The sequence below is a fragment of the Caretta caretta genome, chromosome 5, assembly GCF_965140235.1.
Source record: "Caretta caretta isolate rCarCar2 chromosome 5, rCarCar1.hap1, whole genome shotgun sequence".
NCBI classification, from domain to species: Eukaryota; Metazoa; Chordata; order Testudines; family Cheloniidae; genus Caretta; species Caretta caretta.
In genome coordinates this window covers 132,786,105-132,809,255 of record NC_134210.1, presented here as the reverse complement: position 1 = coordinate 132,809,255, position 23,151 = coordinate 132,786,105, and the positions used below count along the sequence as shown (strand labels likewise).

Sequence of the window (23,151 nt, the reverse complement as noted above, 5' to 3'; positions counted from 1 at the left end):
CTCCCAGCCCTGCCGGACATTAATCATATATTGTTGGAACTAGGCCTTCCCTTATTTTTCTTCAGCTGAGAAGTATTCCCGCTCATAAATGTCCTCAAATTAACATGTACGCAATTTAGCTGTAGCCATGTCAGCCCCCGGATATTTGCGAGACCCGGGGGGGTGAGGTCATACCTTGGTTCAATAAAATATATTACTTCATCCAGCTTGTCTGTCAAATCAACGTGCCACAGAGATCCAGACCAGAAGACGAAGATGCCACTGAACACAAGCTAGGGGCTAGATTTTGTCTGTACCCCCTGCTGCCAGCAGGCCTGTCCCAGAAAACCCCCTACACCAGGGCTTGCAGAAGGGAGGGGCAGGCACCCTAGGGCTGCTTAAATTGACTATGCTGCGACTGCACTAGTGGAGTTCTTCTCTGGCTCTTTGTGGATCCTGTGTGGCCCTTATACAGCTCCAGAGCAGCATATAGGGAATAGCATCGGACCCCTAATCTGTATGTAAGCAGTGTCAGGATGAGCTCCACACTGACATCTGGTGGTGAGGTGTGGCAAGTTGTGGAAAAGAACTTCAGGGGCTGATCTCATTTGCATAGGCACACCCACCCCGCCTAGAATGAGGCCATAGCTGCCCAAATGGTCACTTTGGCTGCTGTGGGATCCCCAGTGTCTCTGTTATTGGGGCAGGAAGAATAAATTGTTATTACCCTGATTATGGGAACTGTGCTTGGAACTGTACTTGGTCTTTTGTTATGAGGGAGAGACTCACCATCACCTAAGGAGCACTCGCTAGGCAAGGGTCATGGGTTCCAAAACTCTGTGAATTGTGAGTGAGTGAGTATAAATAAATACTTGGTGGCATGGGCCCTTGGGTGAGGGCCTTACATGCTAGTTGCACTTCCTCCTCTCTCTATTGTAGAATATCAGAGCTAATTTTGATTCCATTAGGAGTCTGGTTATAGGCTGCTTGAGCTTGCTTTGGGCTAATGGTGCACCAGCACTGAGACTTCCATACTACAAGCTGAATTCACCAAAGAGCTGAACTGACTAAGAGCTGAAATCACTAAGCATTGTGTTAAGTAGTGGGGGAGCCTGAAGATATATTGTGGAGCAGTTTGCGGGATGGCTGGAGTGCCTTGTGGACAGGCTGGTGGAGCAGTTCATAGGACGGCGGGAGCTGCTTGTGGGGAGCGGAGCAGAGCGGAGCGAAGCAGTTTGTGGGGTGACTGGCGGAGCGGAGCGAAGGCCTATGGAGCTGTGGGGCAGTCAGCTTCACATCATGTAAGGTGCCCCTTACCTCTCTTTCCCCCCATCTCCACCCAGGTTGGGAGGTAAAGCTCTGCAGATAAACTTTCGAACTCTGGGGCTGCCCTGACCAGGGACAGAGACTTTTGCGTCATTGGACTTTTGGGACTTTGGGTGATTTTGGGTTGCTGGACTCAAGAACCAAAGGGAAAGGGCATGCCCCAATTTGCTCGGGGTTGTGTTACGAATCCTGTTGGTGGTGTTTCCCCAACATAATGCCCCATTGTTTCTCTCTGTTATTAAAAGGCTTTTTGCTACACTCAGACTATGTGCTTGCGAGAGGGGAAGTATTGCCTCTAGGAGGCGCCCAGCAGGGGTGGTATATATTTGTCCCAGGTCACTGGGTGGGGGCTCAAGCTGGTTTGCATTGTGTTATTGGAATGAATCCCCTAGATATTGAACCCGGCCCTTGTTACTACCAACTCTGATGGGCAGAAGGGTTACATTTTGATTTTGTCATATAACTATAGAGGTTATTAGCGGAGATACTATAGTCAAAACATAGGGCATCCTTTAATTACGGCTCACATTCAATTAGAGGAGACAGTCATGAAGAAAAGTCATTGCTCCATATTTCTGCAACAGTCATGTCATTCACAAACACAAGGAAACATGAGGAAGATCTAGTACATGAGATTATTTGGGATAGTATGTCTGATCCACATTGGCTGGCACACAATGCAGACAAACTTAAAGCGTGTTCTGCACACTACTTGAAGCAGTTTGAGGATTTTATAAAAGCCAAACCTGAGGTCAAAGAATTCCCATTACACGATCCAAGTCACTTACTACGTCCTGTACGTCCTGAAAGGAGCATTAAATTAAACCCAATAAGCATTTATATTCATGGTGCAAATGTGTTTGTTCTTCTCTTCTATCCCAGGGCATTTTTTAACTTTACTACTAAGGTGAAATGCAAATAGTTTGCTTTTTGCTTCAGACTAAGGCCCTGAATCAGCAAAGCATTTAAGTGTATGCTTAATCTGAAGCACTGGCTTAGGATTTAAGACTATTTTTAAGTGCTTTGCTGAATTGGGCCTGAAAATATCATAATAAAAACCTAACTGCAACAGGAGGTCAATGGTATTCGGTATTAAATTAGTGAACACACGCTGGCAATGTGGAGCCAATTAACATACATTTTTAATGTAGATGAGACTGGGGGGAAAAATGTGGGAAATCTAGGAGCACATACTTATGTAAGTAGAGTCAGGATGAGCTCTAGCCTGACATCTGGTGGTGAGTTGTGGAAAAGAACTTCAGGGGCTGATCTCATTTGCATAGGCACACCCTCCCAGCCTAGATGGTCACTTTGGCTGCTGTGGGATCCCCAGTTTCTCTGTTATTGGGGCCGGAAGAATAAAGTGTTATTATCCTGATTATGTAAATCAAGGATACTGGAACTGTATTTGGCTTTTTCTTATGATGGAGAGACTCACCATCAACTAAGTAGCACTTGCTAGGCAAGGGACATGGGTTCCAAAACTTAGTGAAAGGAGGGAGGCTGGGGATAGGCATTTGTACTATGGACCCTTTCTGAGTGGCTTAAATGCTAACTGCACCTTCTCTTTCCACTGTGTGATAGCAGAGCTATTTTTGATTTCACAAGGAGTCAGGTTACGGACTGCAGAGCTGAATTCACTTTAGGCTAATGGTGTACCCATATGGGGGCTCCTCTCCTATGAGCTGAAATCACTGAGTACTGGGTTAAGTAGTAGGGGGTCTGAAGATATATTGGTAAGCAGCTTGCAGGATGGCTACTGAAGAGGAGCTGCTGGTGGAGTGGCTCACTGGATGACTGGTGGAGAGGAGTGGCTAGTGGCAGCAGAAACTCATGGAGAGATGAAGTAGTCAGCCATTAGAGCATGTAAGGTGCTCCTTTACCTCCTTCCCCCCCCCCCCCATTTCCACACAGGCTGGGGAGGGGGTTTAAAACTCTGCAGATGAACTTTTGAACTCTGGACTCATCAAGGACAGAGACAGAGACTTTTGGGTTGCTGGACTTTTGGGACTTTGGGTGACTTTTGGGTTGCTGCACTCAAGAACCAAAGGGAAAGGACATGGCCCAATTTGCTTGGGGTGGGTTTTTGCTCATGGTTTGTGTTATGCATCCTGTTGGTGGTGTTTCCCCAACATAATGTCACATTGTTTCTTTCTGGTTTCAGAGTAGCAGCGGTGTTAGTCTGTATCCGCAAAAAGAAAAGGAGTACTTAAGGCACCTTAGAGACTAACATTTATTTGAGCATAAGCTTTCGTGAGCTACAGCTCACTTCATGCATCTGATGAAGTGAGCTGTAGCTCACGAAAGGTTATACTCAAATAAATTCATTAGTCTCTAAGGTGCCACAAGTCCTCCTTTTCTTATTATTCTTTCTGTTATTAAAAGGCTTTTGCTACACTCAGACTCTGTGCTTGCAAGAGAGGAAGTATTGCCTCTTAGAGGCACCTGGGCGGGGGGTGGTATATATTTGTCCCAGGTCACTGGTGGGGGCTCGAGGCGGTTTTGCATTGCGTTATTGGAACAGAACCCCTAGATACTGAACCTAGCCCTTGTTGCTGAAAACTCTGACAGGCAGAAGGGTTACACTTATATCAAAGGAAAACTTCATGCATTGCATCTTGTGTACAGTCATTAAAATAAATGAAAAGGCTGAAAATGGAAGACACCCAAATCTGAGGTCTGCAGCATTGTTGGTATAAAAGCTAGATTTCTGCATGAGTGTAAGATCGGGACAATTTCAGGGGATTTAGATCAGCACCACGTGAGCTGCTGGGGCAGTATGCCTGCCACATGAAAGGCAATGTGGCATAAAGGGAAGGTTTAGAATTTTACTGTCTGCAAAGCAGAAAACAGGCAAGCTGTGCTGTCCAGAAACATTACCATCACTGTCACCAATCACAAAAAATTTCAGAGCGAATCAGACCTCATTGTGCTGCTCAAATCACAGAGTCATTTAGGTCTCAGAAGATTGCAAAGATTATTCATTTTTTCTTAATTGTTAAGGGCTCAGGTATAAGCCCAATCATGGGTCCATGCAGGGAATGGCGAGAGCATAAGGAGCTCCCTGACCCTAATAACGTGGGCTATCCACACCGCCAGAGTCTCCCCAGGAAGGATATCAGCCACTGCCAGGCAGGGAGTGATTGGGCAGGAGGGGGGAATGGGTGTAGCCCTGTGCCCTCCTCAAAGTCCTGGCCAGCACAGCTTAGCCAGCACACAGAAGGCAAAGGGCCATCCCTGCCCAACATACTTCCCCCATAGAGCAAGAGGGAAGCAGGGATGGACTTGTAAGAGTCACAGTTCAGTCCCTGATGCTGCTCTGGGGGCAGTGCAGCTAGATACTGCCCCATCCTCAGAATGGATTGGAAGGTGCCCAGGCAGATCTGAATGATTCTGTGCCCAATCCTGAAGTCCTTACTCCAGCAAAGCTCCCACTAACTTCATTGTGTAAGGTCTGAGATCTTATGCATCCAGTTCAAAAAATATGAACTGAGCCAATGTCAAGCATCAAGGCATGAAAACTCTGCTCAGCTGGGAAAGATTCCTACTCCCCCAGGCCAAGTGCCATTGTCTTCTGCAGAATTCAAATTGGCTTTGCTTTGGTTTTTTAAACACACAGTCCTAGTCTTCATGGTTGCGAGGACAACCTTTGAAAAGTGAACGAAGTGTAAACAAAGCAGCTCTCTCTTGTAAGTGCCTCTGCTGCAGCTCACAGCTTTGCTGTGTTGGAGCAGAGTGAAAATCGGTCAGAATCTTAACAGTTTGCTCTGCTGCTATTCAAAACTCTGTAGGCAGCTAAGAGGCATATTCCACAGGCTGTTGGGTGCAGGATATATTTCACAAGCTCTGTTTAACATAGATGAATTTCAGCTTTGGAAAGAGAAGAGAATGGTGAGAGTCGTCCATGTGTTTTTTATATATTAGTTTTACTTGTAACAGGGGTAAACAATGAAAAGATGGCACAAATGTGAAAGCATGTGGAGGGAAGTAATGTGATCTAGTGGGTGAGGCATTAGTTAGACAGCCAGAGGCCTGGATTGTCTTCCCAGCTCTGCCATGGGCTTGCTTGTGTGATTGTGGGCAAGTTACTTCGCCTCTCTGTGATTCTGTTATCCTTTGCCTATGGTGTCTACTTAGATTGAAAACCCACTGGGAGTAACAGCTGTCTCTCACAGTGTGCACACAGGCCGGCTCTAGGGCTAGCCAGAAAGTGATTCCATTAGGTGAAAAATTTAGAGATTCCAAATCTTTTATTCGAATGAGGAACAAAAATAAACCCTTTTGAATTTAAGGGGGAAAAAAAGAGAGTGCAAGCAAGAGCCCCACCCCAGAATAGCCTGGTGGTTAGGGCACTCACCTGGGATGTGGGAGACAAAGGTACAAGTCCCTGCCTTGAACCAGGCAGAGCAGGGATTAAACCTAGGTCTCCCAGGTCAGTGCTCTAACCACTGGGCTACTGGCTATTCTGGGGGGGCTCTCTCCAGCAATTCCATTATGAACTGGAGAAATCTTCAACAAAAATTTTAATTCAAATGAATACATTTCCATTAAACATTTTGATTTCAACAAAAAGTAGTTTTCCCCATGGAAAAAAAAATACAGTTGAAAAATTTGACCATCTCTCCGTTTCTCATAACAGGACCTTGTGGTTGTGATCTCTAGGTGCTACTGAAATATAAATGATGTCATAGATGCATAGCATTTGAGGCCAGAAGGGACCATAGGAACATCAAGTCTGATCTAGCACAAAACACTAGGCCAGAGATTTCATCTGACGCTTTAGGTAAAGCTACTGTTTAGTGAAACTTTTACAACGTATTCAAAGAGCCACTTTAACAGATTTGATTTATAAGCTTTGTCTAAGTCTATTTCTTTTAATTTCATTCAACCTCTATGAAAACAACAAGTTTACATTAAGTAAATATTACTTCAAGTGTGCTCTGTCTGAACTATATCTTCTTGCATCAGGGGAATGAAGTCAAACAATATCTAATGCACTTGCACTTTAGACTGCTCAGGGTATTTGGATATCTGTCTGCGTTATTCAGAGAGTTTTACTTCTATTGCACTAAATAATCAATTTCTAGATGCAGGGTTGTTAAATGCAGAACTGTTACTTTAACATCATAAGAATGAAGTTTTGTTTTGTTCTTTTAAAAAGTCACAAAATGGAAAGTGTTTTTTTCCAGGGTGGCTCTGAGCCACATTGCATGTGTGTGCTATTTTTTATTCCTGATATTATGGGTCATTTAATTGGCTGAGCAAAGCAAGGACTTGCAATCAACTTAATTGCATTCCTGCTTCTCTGTCTGTAGCACAGTAACGGTTGACAAGGAGCTGGCTCCACAGATGAGGTTGTTTCCCTCCTCCTAAAAGCTCTCCCTTCCTCTCCCATAAAACTGTGTTCCGCACTTATACCATAAAACGTGCGTGTGGAGGCATTGAAGGGTGTGTTTATATAGCAATCACAGGGTGTGACTGCATCTTGGGTAGATGTATCCTTGCAACCTTTACTGTAGGTAGCTCAGGTACCGGAGCAGTCAGGATGTGGCAGCATAGGCTGCAATATGGGCTAGCCACCTGAGGTTACTCAGTGTGCTTGGCTGGCTTGTACAGTCTTCACTGAAGCCCATGCTGCTGGGTCTTTGCTGCTCCAGTACCTGAGCTCGCTAGATTAAAGCTAGCTCAGTTATGTCTACACGAGCAGCAATCACAGCTCATCATTGCAGCATAGACATACCCTATGTGTATGAACGTGATCATGTCAGTCTGTGTGTAGGTGTATAGCCTTCTGTGTCCCCTGATGCTGTTTCTCCCTGCATCAGCCATCCTCCCACCACCGCCATGTCTATTCAGCATAATGTACCCACAGCATCCACACTGTGCAATCCTCCCTCACCCACCCACCTCCTGGGTTCTGCACACAGCTGCCAAGTTTTGTGCAGCTCCATGCGTGACATTCCTGGATATCCTCTGAGGCACAAAGGCAATGGCTACCACTGGGAAAGCAGGAAAGAGCAAAGCCAACAAAACAGGAGTCCTAAAGGAGACAGGAGAACAATATGGCAAAGAATGGAATGGGTTATTAAGGGCTGTAGTAAGTGTGACAAGTTCAGTAATAGAGACCCCCTTGGGACTGTCACCTGACATGCTGAGATTACCTCTGAGCCAGTTTTCCCTGCCAGATTGAGACTCCAGAACCCTGCCTTGGTGAGCCAGACATGATCGCCTGCTGCAACACAGACCCAGGTCTGGTCCACGCCCCAAAGTTAGCACTTAACTAAAAACTGCTCAGCAAGTCACCTATCTCCAGCACCTAGACACCCAGCTCACAATGGGATCCAAACCCCAAATAAATCTGGTTTACTCTGTATAAAGCTTATATAGGGTAAACTCAAATTGTCCGCCCTCTAACACTGATAGAGAGATATGCACAGCTGTTTAATACCTTGGGGGAGCAATCACTTACTCTGGGTCCATTAATAAACAAAAGTGATTTTATTAAGTATAAAAAGTAGGATTTAAGTGGTTTCAAGTAATAACAGACAGAAAAAAGTAAGTTACAAAGAAAAATAAAGTAAAAACACGCAAGTCTAAGCCTAATACATTAGGAAACTGATTACAGGTAATATCTCACCCTCAGAGATGTTCCAATAAGCTTCTTTCACAGACTAGACTCCTTCCTAGTCTGGGTCCAATCCCTTCCCCTGGTACAGTCTTTGATAGTTCCCACAGACATTGTAGGTGTTAACTAGGGGTTTTCTCATGACTGGCAGCCCCCTTTGTTCTGTTCCACCCCCTTTTATATCTTTGGCACAAGGCGGGAAACTTTTGTCTCTCTGGGTCCCCAACCCTCCTTCTAAATGGAAATGCACCAGGTTTAAGATGGATTCCAGTATCAGGTGACATGTTCACATGTACTGTGAGACCCCAGCCTCCATTTTTCCAGGGCTGGCCCGCACACACACCAGAAGATTTGCAAGTAAACAGATCCATTTACAACCAATTGTACTAGTCAGTGGGAGCCATCAAGATTCTAAACCACCATTAGTGGCCCACACTTTGCATAATTACAATAGGACCTCAGAGTTATACTTCACATTTCTAGCTTCAGATACAAGAATGATACATGCACACAAATAGGATGAACACACTCAGTAGATTATAAGATTTGTAAGGATACCTTACAAGAGACCTTTTGCATAAAGCATATTCCAGTTACATTATATTCACACTCATAAGCATATTTCCATAAAACATTATGGAAGGCAATGTCACAGTAAAATTAGACTTCCTTTCGCACATTACTAAATTCCACCCATGCTTATGGTATTTAAGCACTTTAGTGTGAAAACAAAAGGAAGAAAACAGGGAGAGAGTCAATGGCAGGTCCCCCACTTGGAGTAGTAGCCATGTGCTCTTTGTGTACAAGTGGAAATGGAGACTGTAACTCCTATGCAGGCATCTCTAGGCGTACTCTGAGGCTTAGCAGATACCCAGAGGGAAGGTGTTATTCAAGCACCTACTTTCAGTATTATAAACTGTATTAAGGACTTCCCTCTTTTCAGACACAAACCCAAGATCTGTGGAGGCAGAGTCTCAATGAATTTTTTGTTATTGTGCTTGTTCTGCAACAGTGCAGAATAGAGGAGAAGAGTGACAGAGAAAGATGAGACACCCTCTCACACACACAGAAAAGTTACACATTTCTTTAAAAACAGACAAACTCTATTTGAAAAGAATATTAAGACTGCAAAATCAAACACCCAGTAGTTGGAAAGTACCAGAACTAAGACTGCCTGCAAAACCTTAATTTGGCCTTTTGTGTGTTTACATTATGTGACAGTCTTTAACTTCATATACATTTTTTCCGCAGGACCCCTGCCTCATTCAATGCACAAGATAATCCGTGCTCACTGAGTGGGTAGCTATTCCATATTTCTCTTTTAGCCTTGTGATTCAGTGAGTGGCCACACGCACTATTTGCTGTACACTATCCAAACCCAGGACAGAATTTCCTCATAGGCTTTTCTTCTCATGACAGTGTCTTAGTCCCCAGCAAACAGTAATGATTTCCTCACAGCACCCCTGTGAGGCATGGTAGTGCCATTCCTATCCCTGTTTTACACATGAGAATCTGAGCACAGAGGTTAAAGCCAAGAACCTCAATTGGCTACTGTAATGTGGGGCCTCTGTCTGTTAGCATCCCCTTGTGGCAACACATTTGCCCCTCTGGTCAGTTGGGCAGAGGAGGTGGAGGCCCAGGAGTCAGCCAGGGAGGCAGGAGCATATTGTTGCATCAATAGAGGCTTTGGCATCAGTGGTGGATAATGTGGGGGGGAGAGGGAAATGTGGAGGTATCGGTGGGTCAGCAGGCGGGGAAGGGAAAAGGAGGATGAGAAGATGGGGGATGGTTGGGGGAAGGGACTGGAGCAGTTCGCAGGGGCACCTGGGTTGGCCATTGCAGATCAGTCATGTCCAGCAGTGGAAATGCACCTGTTGACTCTTAGTCCCCAGGTAGTTGTGTGTGTGTGGAGGGGGGAAGGGGTGTCCTGTATCACTGGCAGTCTTTCCCCTTGCACCCAGGTTATCCACAAGCTGTGGGGATGGGGAAAACAGTTGAGAAGCATGAATAAGAAAGCACAGGGTACGAAGGGGGCAAGTTTGGAGAGAACTGAAGGAGGAAGGATATTTGAGGCACTGAGGATGTGGATGTATAAGTGTCAGATTCCAAGGGGAGGCCTATCAAACATCCTGTAAGCGCTCCTGATAGCATCTTCCGACAGTGCAGGAGGACCCCATGAGCTGCAGAGGCATAATGGGCAGGGGGTGGATGGGGAGCCAGACCCTCTGATGGTGGGGATGCTGGATATGAATAGTATTAGAGCACCAAGGGCACAGGTGTGGACGGTGGCAGTGTTACTTGGATGTGTTAATGATTCAGGAAACCAGATTACACTGTGACCCATTGCCTGTGAAAAGGCTAGATCTAGCTGGAGGAGGGCGGGGCTGGTGGTGGTCTGTATGGTCAGTGGGTGACAGTGAAACCGATGGTGTGGGTATATTATTCCACACCTTCAAAATCCCTCAGCTGGGCACTAAGGTGGACTTTGAGTATACAGATGGCACAAGGTAGAGGCTTATTACTGTTTCTGGGCACCCTAGCTTTGGGAGGGAAAGAGCACCTTCCAACAATACTGTTACTCCTTATCTCTTCACTTCCTGGACAGTTATTTTTGGATGTAACTTTAACTCCCATGTTCAGGTACAGGAGAGAGTGTGAGCAGTGGGGCGGATCAGAATGGGCATCAAAGGATCAGATGTTAAATAGTTACATATGATAGTATGAAAAGCTGAATTGAAAGATTTTTTTATTTTTAAGAGGAGGATTCGGAGGACTCGACCCAGAAGCAGGAGGTGGGGAAGGGTGGTGGATGTACATTTTTTAGAGGGGGAAAGGAAGCGTAGAAGTAATAGACTGTAATACATACAGCAGGGAGTGAACTGTGTAAGGTTTAGAACCATTGCACTGGAGGTTTCAGATCATTTCAGTGCAGGTCACTTTGCATTTGGAAGTTGAATCCCAGGCACTTGGAAGTAATGAGTGGCAGCGACCAGGTGAAGCAGGGGGGGAAAGAACTGGGTTCCCCACTTCCTTGCTCAGTTGAAGGAATCCGAGACCATGACCAGGGTATATTGGTCCTTGGTGAGTTAGTGGTTAAATAGGAAGGAGGAAATAAAGCATTTTTTCATGCGTCTTGCCAAGGACCGACAGATTCAGAAAATGGAGAGGTATTGGCTGTACGGGCAGAGGTTGACCTGTGTGGTGGAGCAGAGGCAGGAAGGTCAGGGGAGAAGGCAATGGCTAGAGAAGGAATTGGTCGAGTTAAAGAGTGTTGTGTTTGTATCATCAAGAGAAGCTGCAGAGTCTCAAGCAGCCATGCTTCATGGGAAGGATCCCCTTACAGCCCCAGCCTTGACCACACCCTCTTCCCAGTCAGGAACGCAGGAGGTGGTAGGGCAGGAGCACCCTGACTTGGAAGTCCGGGGTAAGAGCGGTAATCGCAGGATGGGGAGGAGAATATAAGCAGCCTTCATGTCAGGGTTAAGAATAAAAGTAAAAGGAAAGTAGCTGCTGTTAGAGGAAGAGCAACCACCATTGTCACCAGCTTTTTCACCTATAAAAATGAGAGGAAGGAGACTAGGGACATGCTGGGTGCGAGAAATGCAGAAGGGAGGTATACTAGTGACCCTGAAGAGATGCTGGATGCGATCCAGGATTATTATGCCAATTATTTGATGCAGAAGAGCAACAGCAGCAGACATCAGTACAAAGGGATAGGAGAGCATAGGAATGGCCATATTGGGTCAGACCAAAGGCCCATCCAGCCCAGTATCCTGTCTCCTGACAGTGGCCAATGCCAGGTGCCCCAGAGGGAGTGAACCTAACAGGTAACGATAGAGTGATCTCTCTCCTGCCATCCATCTCCACCCTCTGACAAACAGAGGCTAGGGACACCATTCTTTATCCATCCTGGCTAACAACCATTATTGGACTTAATCTCTATGAATTTATCTAGTTCTCTTTTAAACCATGTTATAGTCCAAGCTTTCACAACCTCCTCAGGCAAGGAGTTCCACAGGTTGACTGTGCACTGTGTGAAGAAGAACTTCCTTTTATTTGTTTTAAACCTGCTGCCCATTAATTTCATATGGTGGCCCCTAGTTCTTATATTATGGGAACAAGTAAATAATTTTTCCTTATTCACTTTCTCCGCACCATTCATAATTTTATATACCTCTATCATATCCCCCCTTAGTCTCCTCTTTTTCAAGCTGAAAAGTCCTACCTTCTTTAATCTCTCCTCATATGGGACCCGTTCCAAACCCCTAATCATTTTAGTTGCCCTTCTCTGAACCTTTTCTAATGCCAGTCTATCTTATTTGAGATGAGGAGACCACACCTGTACGCAGTATTCAAGATGTGGGCACACCATGGATTTTTACAAGGGCAATAAGATATTCTCTGTTTTAGTCTCTATCCCTTTTTAAATGATTCCTAACATCATAGAATATCGGGGTTGGAAGGGACCTTAGGAGGTCATCTAGTCCAACCCCCTGCTCAAAGCAGGACCAAGCCCCAACTAAATCATCCCAGCCAGGGCTTTGTCAAGCCTGACCTTAAAAATATCTAAGGAAGGAGATTCCATCAGCTCCCTAGGTAACGCATTCCAGTGTTTCACCACCCTCTTAGTGAACAAGTTTTTCCTACTATCCAATCTAAACTTCCCCCACTGCAACTTGAGACCATTACTCCTTGTTCTGTCATCCACTACCACTGAGAACAGTCGAGAGCCATCCTCTTTGGAACCCCCTTTCAGGTAGTTGAAAGCAGCTATCAAATCTCCCCTCATTCTTCTCTTCTGCAGACTAAACAATCCCAGTTCTTTCAGCCTCTCCTCATAAGTCATGTGTTCCAGTCCCCTAATCATTTTTGTTCCCTCCGCTGGACTCTTTCCAATTTTTCCACATCCTTCTTGTAGTGTGGGGTCCAAAACTGGACACAGTACTCCAGATGAGGCCTCACCAATGTTGAATAGAGGGGAACGATCACGTCCCTCGATCTGCTCGCTATGCCCCTACTTATACATCCCAAAATGCCATTGGCCTTCTTGGCAACAAGGGCACACTGTTGACTCATATGCAGCTTCTCATCCACTGTAACCCCTAGGTCCTTTTCTGCAGAACTGCTGCCAAGCCATTCGGTCCCTAGTCTGTAGCGGTGCATGGGATTCTTCCGTCCTAAGTGCAGGACTCTGCACTTGTCCTTGTTGAACCCCCATCAGATTTCTTTTGGCCCAACCCTCTAATTTGTCTAGGTCGCTTTATATCCTATCCCTACCCTCCAGCGTATCTACCACTCCTCCCAATTTAGTGTCATCTGCAAACTTGCTGAGGGTGCAATCCACGCCATCCTCCAGATCATTTATGAAGATATTGAACAAAACTGGCCCGAGGACTGACCTTGGGGCACTCTGCTTGATACCGGCTGCCAACTAGACATGGAGCCACTGATCACTACCCGTTGAGCCCGACAATCTAGCCAACTTTCTATCCACCTTATAGTCCATTCATCCAGCCCATACTTCTTTAACTTGCTGGCAAGAATACTGTGGAAGACCGTGTCAAAAGCTTTGCTAAAGTCAAGGAACAACACGTCCACCACTTTCCCCTCATCCACAGAGCCAGTAATCTCATCATAAAAGGCGATTAGATTAGTCAGGCATGACTTGCCCTTGGTGAATCCATGCTGACTGTTCCTGATCACTTTCCTCTCCTCTAAGTGCTTCAGAATTGATTCCTTGAGGACCTGCTCCACGATTTTGCCAGGGACTGAGGTGAGGCTCACTGGCCTGTAGTTCCCAGGATCCTCCTTCTTCCCTTTTTTAAAGATGGGCACTACATTGTCCTTTTTCCAGTCATCCGGGACTTCCCCCGATCGCCATGAGTTTTCAAAGATAATGGCCAATGGCTCTGCAATCACATCCGCCAACTCCTTTAGCACTCTCGGATGCAGCGCATCCGGCCCCATGGACTTGTGCTCGTCCAGCTTTTCTAAATAGTCCTGAACCACTTTTTTCTCCACAGAGGGCTGGTCACCTCCTCCCCATGCTGTGCTGCCCAGTGCAGCAGTCTGGGAGCTGACCTTCTTCGTGAAGACAGAGACAAAAAAAGCATTGAGTACATTAGCTATTTCCACATCCTCTGTCACTAGGTTGCCTCCCTCATTCAGTAAGGGGCCCACACTTTCCTTGACTTTCTTCTTGTTGCTAACATACCTGAAGAAACCCTTCTTGTTACTCTTAACATCTCTCGCTAGCTGCAACTCCAGGTGTGATTTGGCCTTCCTGATTTCACTCCTGCATCCCCGAGCAATATTTTTATACTCTTCCCTGGTCATTTGTCCAATCTTCCACTTCTTGTAAGCTTCTTTTTTGTGTTTAAGATCAGCAAGGATTTCACTGTTAAGCCAAGCTGGTTGCCTGCCATATTTACTATTCTTTCTACACATCGGGATGGTTTGTCCCTGTCAAGGTTCCTCCCGCACTCTGAACTCTAGGGTACAGATGTGGGGACCTGCATGAAAAACCTCCTAAGCTTATCTTTACCAGCTTAGGTCAAAACTTCCCCAAGGTACAAAATATTCCACCCTTTGTCCTTGGATTGGCCGCTACCACCACCAAACTAATACTGGTTACTGGGGAAGAGCTGTTTGGACGCGTCTTTCCCCCCAAAATACTTCCCAAAACCTTGCACCCCACTTCCTGGACAAGGTTTGGTAAAAAGCCTCACCAATTTGCCTAGGTGACTACAGACCCAGACCCTTGGATCTGAGAACAATGAAAAAGCATTCAGTTTTCTTACAAGAAGACTTTTAATAAAAATAGGTTTCAGAGGAACAGCCGTGTTAGTCTGTATTCGCAAAAAGAAAAGGAGTACTTGTGGCACCTTAGAGACTAACCAATTTATTTGAGCATGAGCTTTCGTGAGCTACAGCTCACTTCATCAGATGTTTACCGTGGAAACTGCAGCAGACTTTATATACACACAGAGAATATGAAACAATACCTCCTCCCACCCCACTGTCCTGCTGGTATACAGCAGGACAGTGGGGTGGGAGGAGGTATTGTTTCATATTCTCTGTGTGTATATAAAGTCTGCTGCAGTTTCCACGGTAAACATCTGATGAAGTGAGCTGTAGCTCACGAAAGCTCATGCTCAAATAAATTGGTTAGTCTCTAAGGTGCCACAAGTACTCCTTTTCTTTTTAATAAAAATAGTAGTAAATAGAAATAAAGAAATCCCCCCTGTAAAATCAGGATGGTAGATACCTTACAGGGTAATTAGATTGAAAACATAGAGAACCCCTCTAGGCAAAACCTTAAGTTACAAAAAAGATACACAGACAGAAATAGTTATTCTATTCAGCACAATTCTTTTCTCAGCCATTTAAAGAAATCATAATCTAACACATACCTAGCTAGATTATTTACTAAAAGTTCTAAGACTCCATTCCTGGTCTATCCCCGGCAGAAACCAGCATATAGACAGACACACAGACCCTTTGTTTCTCTCCCTCCTCCCAGCTTTTGAAAGTATCTTGTCTCCTCATTGGTCATTTTGGTCAGGTGCCAGCGAGGTTACCTTTAGCTTCTTAACCCTTTACAGGTGAGAGGAGCTTTCCCCTGGCCAGGAGGGTTTTCAAAGGGGTTTACCCTTCCCTTTATATTTATGACAGTCCCTGTAACCTCAATAAGGATTCTTTAAAATACAGCCAACTCTCCTGGACTCCTTTCCCCCTCATGTTATTCTCCCAGGGGATCCTGCCCATCAGTTCCCGGAGGGAGTCAAAGTCTGCTTTTCTGAAGTCCAGGGTCCATATTCTGCTGCTCTCCTTTCTTCCCTGTGTCAGGATCCTGAACTCGACCATCTCATGGTCACTGCCTCCGAGATTCCCATCCACTTTAGCTTCCCCTACTAATTCATCCCGTTTGCTTTTTTGACTGCCGCTGCACACGGCGTGGACTTCTTCAGAGAACTATCCATGATGACTCCAAGATCTCTTTCCTGATTAGTTGTAGCTAAATTAGCTCTCCCCCCCATCATATATGTATAGTTGGGGTTATTTTTTCCAATGTGCATTACTTTACATTTATCCACATTAAATTTCATTTGTCATTTTGTTGCCCACTCACTTAGTTTTGTGAGATCTTTTTGAAGTTCTTCACAGTCTGCTTTGGTCTTAACCATCTTGAGCAGTTGAGTATCGTCTGCAAACTTTGCCACCTCACTGTTTACTCCTTTCTCCAGATCATTTATGAATAAGTTGAATAGGACTGGTCCTAGGACTGACCCTTGGGGAATACCACTAGTTACCCCACTCCATTCTGAAAATTTATCATTTATTCCTACCCTTTGTTCCCGGTCTTTTAACCAGTTCTCAATCCATGAAAGGATCTTTCCTCTTATCCCATGACAACTTAATTTACATAAGAGCCTTTGGTGAAGGACCTTGTCAAAGGCTTTCTGGAAATCTAAGTACACTATGTCGACTAGATCCCCATTGTCCACATGTTTGTTGACCCTTCAAAGAACTCTAATAGATTAGTAAGACATGATTTCCCTCTACAGAAACCATGTTGACTTTTGCCCAACAATTTATGTTCTTCTATGTGTCTGACAATTTTATTCTTTACTATTGTTTCAACTAATTTGTCCAGTACTGATGTTAGACTTCCTGGTCTGTAATTTCAGGGATCACCTTTAGAGCTATTTTTAAATATTGGTGTTATATTAGATATCTTCCAGTCATTGGGTACAGAAGCTGATTTAAAGGACAGGTTTCAAACCATAGTTAATAGTTCCGCAATTTCACATTTGAGTACTTTCAGAACTCTTGAGTGAATGCCATCTGGTCCCAGTGACTTGTTACTGTTAAGTCCAAAACCCCCTCTAATGACACTTCAATCTGTGACAATTCCTCAGATTTGTCACCTACAAAGGATGGTTCAGGTTGGGGCATTCTTGGATTCCACAGTAGTTCCCAAAATTACAGTAGAACAGGCAGAAGGTTTATGCTCCCCTGTTCAGTGTCAGGAAGTTTTAGAAGCAATTCAAGCTTTAAAGAAAGTTGTGGCCCCAGGTAAAAATGAGCTGACAAGTGAATTGCACCAGACTTTCCCAGAGGCTTTTGTATTGACAATCATGTTTAATCAGGCACTGGATAGGAAGGAGTTGGAGAGATCACTTAATGAGGGCTTGTTGATGCTGCTAAGCAAAGCGGGGGACACATTGCTGTTAGAAAACTGGAGCTCTCTCACCCTCTTGAATACAGATTATAAGATTTTAGCAAAGGTGCTCCTGAAGCAGCTTGGCAAGGTGGCTCCAACGTTGATCCATCTGGCCCAGACCAGTGCAGCTAGTGGATTCATTGTGTGATCTTTGGGAGGCATTTGAGGCCTAGGCAGAAGGTGCCTGGTGAGGGTACCTGTATTCCCCTGGATCATGTTTCTCGAGACATTCCCTCCTCAGGGTCTTCGGCTTCTCCAAGGCTTACCATGTTCCAGGGGACTGGTTGTAATGATTGGTCCAGATCCTCACTTGCTACCCAGGCTCATGTGTTAATGACTTGTCAGAAAGAGGGCCAGTCTCAGCCTAGGATTATGGGGTATGCCAATTATTTGGTTAGGGCCACCGTTATCACTCCAGTATGTTCTTCTCTCATTTGTAAATGGTGGCTGGGGTATGTTTTGACATTGCCATGTATACTTTGGGGGTGGCTTGTATTCATAGGAGTGGCATCATCTCCCACCACGGAGGCCTGAACCACCATCTGGCTGCAGCCGGAGTCCAAGAGTCCTTGAAGCTTCTTCCCTTGGACCATCCCTGGTACCATTAACTTTCCACACCCAGGTTTCTGCCATCCAGACCTAGGCGTATTCACATTCTATAAGAAGGCACTCACCCTTTGTGTCCTGTCCGCCCACAGGAATAGGCTGTTAATGGGTTTGGGTCACCGGCACCTTTCCAAGGTGCTGGTGAGGCTGGTTGTGGGGTAGTGGCAGGACCCTGGCCTGTGAGTCCTGCTTCGGTTGTTTCAGTCTCTGGCAGTCCCACTGATGGTGTTGTATTCATGCCTAACCCCTTTGGACTATCCTAAGGGGTGGTCTGATCATCTGGGAGGACTCCTTTGGGGTCAGGCCCCGCAGAGAGATTGTTACTGATTCTGGCTCATCCTCCCAGGTCTCTCACCATTCCATCACCTGCCCTCCCGATGCCTTGAGGGATTCTCCTTCAGCTTCTACAAAATCCACCCTTAGCCTCACCACCGCTGATAACATTCCCAGGCAGTGCTGTAGTTCCAACCCCTTGCCTTTCACAGGTAACATCTTCATAAACCGGTCTGTCACAATGGTCTTGGCCACTTGGGCCCCTGATCATTCCTCCAGATGGAGCCACTTTCCTACAGTGGTCCCTCAACCATTCCACTACTATTCAGTGTCTCACCCCCTTGGGGCAGCTCTTGGCTCTAACTCGTTGACAGTGGGTCTCTCTGGAAATATCACAATAGTCCAAAATGACAGACTTTGTAGTCTTTTGTACATTCCAGATCATGATGGGTCTAGCACAGGCAGCCTGTCAAGTATGGGCCAGAATCAAAACCCATTGTTCTGCTAGTGCCACCCTTTCAAATGTAACTAAAAAGGCTTCAGGGTCATCATCCAGTCCCATGTTGGTTAGTTTCCCTGGTACTGGCAGGGAAATCCCCTCAGCAGAAGCATGACTCACTGGAACTCCTTGGGAGCGTAGGGCTGGCACTATCTGCTGTATCATTTTTTCCAAACTCTTGATGCTGGGCCATCAGTTCTCTCAGCAGCTGTTGTTGTTGTGAACTTGGTGGTGGGTGGTCCACTGTTGCAGTAATTGATGCCGGAACTGCTGTTGCATCTCCACTAACCACTTATACCATCAATCCAGTTCCATCTTGCATGGAGCAGCAGAGATCTATCCCCTCTAAGGCTTTTATTTTTAAACCCCTTGTATCAGGTATAGTTATGCCCACATTCACCATCACCTGTGGGGCATAAGGCTTTCCCCAAGTCTTCTCCAGCCCCTACTTCAAGTCATTTGTAATGTCCTTTGCCCCCAGTTTGTAGGATAGGAGGGGTTCTCTAAGTAAAACAGACAGACAAAAGAAAGGTCATCTCTTTTCTTCCCTCGTGACAGAGAAGAATCCAAGTGAAAGCAAAGATGACCTGTCTCTCAGGCGGTCTTTTTGGATTCAGCTCTTTGGACGTAGCCTATCAGTGGGTCTATTGTCTTTTATTAGGGTCTACCTCCAAAGCCCCTCCCCTTGTAGGATCCTGCTTTGCAGCTGGTCCATGCAGCTTTGAGGGCAGTGAGGCCTGCTGCTGTCTCCCTCTTGGCTGATTTCTTTCTGTAGTCCATGGACTCTGAGGTGGAACTGCCCTCCTCTTGTTCACTGTCCCTTCCAGTGTCAGTTTTCCCCTTTTTAAGTTCCCCCACTGCCTACAAGCAGAGCAAGCCTTACAGATACACCTTGTTAGCTCGCAACAGACACAGAAGAGCCCATTAGTCTCCTCTCCTCCAGTGTGACTGTGTGAGGGCATTCCCCTTCTCTCTCTCTCACACACACACACTGAGAAGTGAAGGGGCTGGGTGACAGGAAGGGGATTCCTCCATGTGACAGGGGACACTCACCTCGCGTGAGCACCTCCTGTCAGTTGGGCGCAAACCTGCACACTGTCTCTCTGCTCCCACTGTCCCAGTCAGCTGTTAACCTCATCAGGTGGGTCTTCAGTGACCCAGCCTTCCAGCCAGGTCAAACACAGTCAATATGTGAACAAACATACACACTCTTTCCAGGGTAACAAACAAGGCCTATCACTATGGTTTGGTATCAGCAGCCCTATTTCTGAGATCAGTTCTCAGCCCCTTCTGGGCTAGCGTTAAGTCCATCCCTACCCTAGTATGGAGCAGTGCCCCCTGGCTTCCTCCCTGGAGACTCTTTGCCTTATCAGTTCTTCTTGCCCCAGCTCTCCAGCCTGGTTACTCGTTCAAGTTTGGTCCTCTTCCTGGGGTAACAAAGTTCAACAGATAGTTGGCCTCCTGCAAGGTTTTCAGGCCCATCCTAAAGCCATTTAAATTCCAGCCCTGTGTTGGGGCGTTTACACAAAACATATCCCACTTCTTAGGGCTTTGGCCATTCTGCCAGTGCCTGTTGCGGGGAACCCAGGCCTGCCCACTACTAAGGGTCCCAACCTAGGGAGCCTACAAATAGAAGCCCCATACTGCTTCCTTTAACTCTGTTGCTACTGCTGCTATTCTGCCACTTCCCATGTAGCCCCTTCCTCCTCGCCCTTACCTCAGGGTTCTCTGGCTGTTTCCCGCTAGAGCAGGGTCTCTCCCAAGCCTCTTTACCAGTGGAGTTTTGCAGCCTTCCAGTCCTTCTTCCTTCATCTGGTCCCAGCTAGCAATTGACCTACTCAGCCCCTGCAGCTCATTTTATCTGAGACTGCTTCACTCTGATTGGCCACTTCCCTTTAGCTTCGCTAGGCAGGCCTGGAGGACCGAACTTCATTACTCCTTTTCCTGCGGTGGGATGTGGCAGGACCACAAGGCCTTCAGCAGGGGGCATCAAAGGGCACGGTACGCCCGGCCACATAGCTCCCACACACGAAGGAGGAAGGGGCCAGGTGACAGTAGGAGGACACCGCTCCCCCCACACACAAGAGGAAGGGACCGGGTGACAGGAGGAGGACATCCCTCCCCACACACAGTGTGGAGGCAGAGGCCAGGTGACGGGAGGAGGACACCCCTCCCCATACACACTGTGGAGGAAGGGGCTGAGTGACAGGAGGAGGATGCTCCTCCCCACACACACACTGAGGAGGAAGGGCCGGGTGACACCCCGGGGATACAGTCCCCCCCCATCCCACACACACACAGGGGGGAGGAAGGGCCGGGTGACACCCCGCTGATACACCCCCCCAGCCCCACACACACAGGGAGGAGGATGGGCCGGGTGACACCCCGGGGATACACCCCCCGCCCCCCACACACAGGGAGGAGGAAGGGCCGGGTGACACCCCGGGGATACACCGCCCCGCCCCCCACACACAGGGAGGAGGAAGGGCCGGGTGACACCCCGGGGATACACCGCCCCGCCCCCCACACACAGGGAGGAGGAAGGGCCGGGTGACACCCCGGGGATACACCCCCCCCGGCCCACACACACAGGGGGGAGGAAGGGCCGGGTGACACCCCGGGGATACATCCCTCCCCGCCCCACACACACAGGGAGGAGGATGGGCCGGGTGACACCCCGGGGATACACCCCCCCTGCCCCACACACACACAGGGAGGAGGAAGGGCCGGGTGACACCCCGGGGATACACCCCCCCTGCCCCACACACACACAGGGAGGAGGAAGGGCCGGGTGACACCCCGGGGATACACCCCCCCCCCCGGCCCACACACACAGGGGGGAGGAAGGGCCGGTGACGAGCCAGGGCTACACCCCCGCCGATGACAGCCGGGCGGCGGGGGGCGCGCAGGGCGAGCGCGGGAGGTAAACAGAGCCCAGGGAACACATGGCCGCGGCTGCCGCTGGCGGCTCCGGCGACTCGGAGCCTCCCAACCCCGCCTCCCGGCCCCCCTCGGCCCCTGGCGCCGCAGCCTGGCTGGCAGAGGGGCTGGCGGAGCCCTGAGCGCTGGCGGGTCCCCACCTCCGCCGCCTCCCCAGCTCCATGCGGCAGCGCCGGGCTCGGGCAGCGGCGGCAGCAGCGCAGCCGGGCGGCCGCTCCCCGGCGTCTCCCGCCCGCCCCCTGCCCTAGCCCCCGGCGGCGCCCCCCGCCGCCGGGCCGGGCACCATGCGCTCGCCGCCCCGCGCCGCCGCCCGCCCGCTGCCGCTCCCGCTGCTGCTGCTGCTGCTGGGCACCTCGGCCCTGGCGGCTGCCCCGCCGTGCTCCTCCGCGCCGCCCGGCGTGGGCTCGGTGCAGGAGCTGGCCCGGCGCGCCGCGGTGGTGATCGAGGGCAAGGTGCTGCCGCGGGAGGCGGCCCGCCAGGCAGGGCTGGGGGAAGCGGGGCCGCCCCCCGCCCCCGCGGCCGGGCCCGGGCCCCCCTCCCCGCCGCCGGCCGCCAGCCCCAGCCCGGCGCCCCCGCCCTGGGAGGCGCGGGTGCGGGTGCACCAGGTGTGGGCGGGCAAGGGCGGCGGGCTGCGGAAGGACTCGCTGCTCCGGGTGCGGGGCGAGCCCGGCTCCGCCTGCGGCCGGCTGAAGGAGGAGAGCCGCTACGTCTTCTTCATGGAGCCGCTGGACGCCGGCGCCGCGCTCTTCCAGGCGTCCTCCCCGCCGCTGGAGACCGGCCGCAACCTCAAGCGGGAGGTCAGCCGGGCGCTGTGCCGGGGATGTGGTAAGTGAGCCGCGCCGTGCGCCGGGAGGGCGGGCTGGGGATGGGGGGTCTGCGCCCGCCTGTCCGCTCGGCCCCCGGGGGCTTCCCTGGCCGCTGCCCGGGGGCATGCCACGTTGCTGGGGCTGGCTGCAGAGAGCTGCGTGGGGAGGGCGAAACTTCGTAAGCCGGCCCCACGCCCACTCGTGCCATCCAGCGGGCTGGGCGGGAGTTGGGGGTGCTCGGCAGAGGCTGTGTGTGAGAGCTCTGTGCCAAGCAGCATGTGCTTTGTCTTTGCAAATCAGTGGTAGTTTGTGAGGAGAGGCTTCAAAGTGTCACCAAAGCTGGGGTGCTGGCGAGCTGTCGATTTCACCTAGTAAAGGCCTTGGCTGCTCCCCTATCCTCCCGAGAAATAGGGGGGGGGTTAGAGGTTTGGGGGAGTCAAAGCCTGGATGTCTTGCTTCGATTTGTACGTTGCGAGTTTGGTTAAACAGAGGCGATGACGGAGCTTTAGCCCTCGGGCCATGAAGAAGAATTAAAGAGGAGCCCAGTTACAAATCAAGGGGTCTGCAAGGTTGGCCCCCCGCCTCGGACTTGCTCCGCTCCGCTTTGACAGATCAGATAACTATCTTGGTTACGCTATGTGGGCAGCAGGGCTATTTCGGTCCTTTCTGTTCTACTCCGATTGCAATCATCCTTGCAATCCGGTGATTACCTTTTCACAGAAAGGAGGCAAGATCTCTTCCCAGCCCCTGTATTACCATGGCTGCACATGACAACGCTCTCTAGACACAAATAAGCTCGCCTGGAGCCTATAGAATCCGGCCAGCCAATGTGAACTGTTTGGGTTAACTGGATTGTTTTCGACTCTCCACC

At 48.7% G+C, this 23,151-nt stretch overlaps 1 protein-coding gene across 10 annotated transcripts in view; it reads left to right on the top strand.

The window, feature by feature from the left end:
- Positions 1-5,060: 5,060 nt before the first annotated feature.
- Positions 5,061-23,151, top strand: part of NRG1 (neuregulin 1) — a 763,523-nt gene continuing 745,432 nt past the window's right edge. For 2 of the 10 annotated variants that reach the window (XM_075128909.1, XM_075128908.1), the window contains exon 1: positions 22,064-22,299. In XM_075128909.1, the coding sequence (XP_074985010.1) occupies positions 22,191-22,299 (109 nt within the window). In that variant the 5' untranslated portion in view covers positions 22,064-22,190. Of the gene's footprint in view, positions 5,197-22,032; positions 22,300-23,151 lie in introns of those variants that run through there. The other 8 variants (XM_048851616.2, XM_048851621.2, XM_048851613.2 and 5 more) reach the window with 8 other exon arrangements.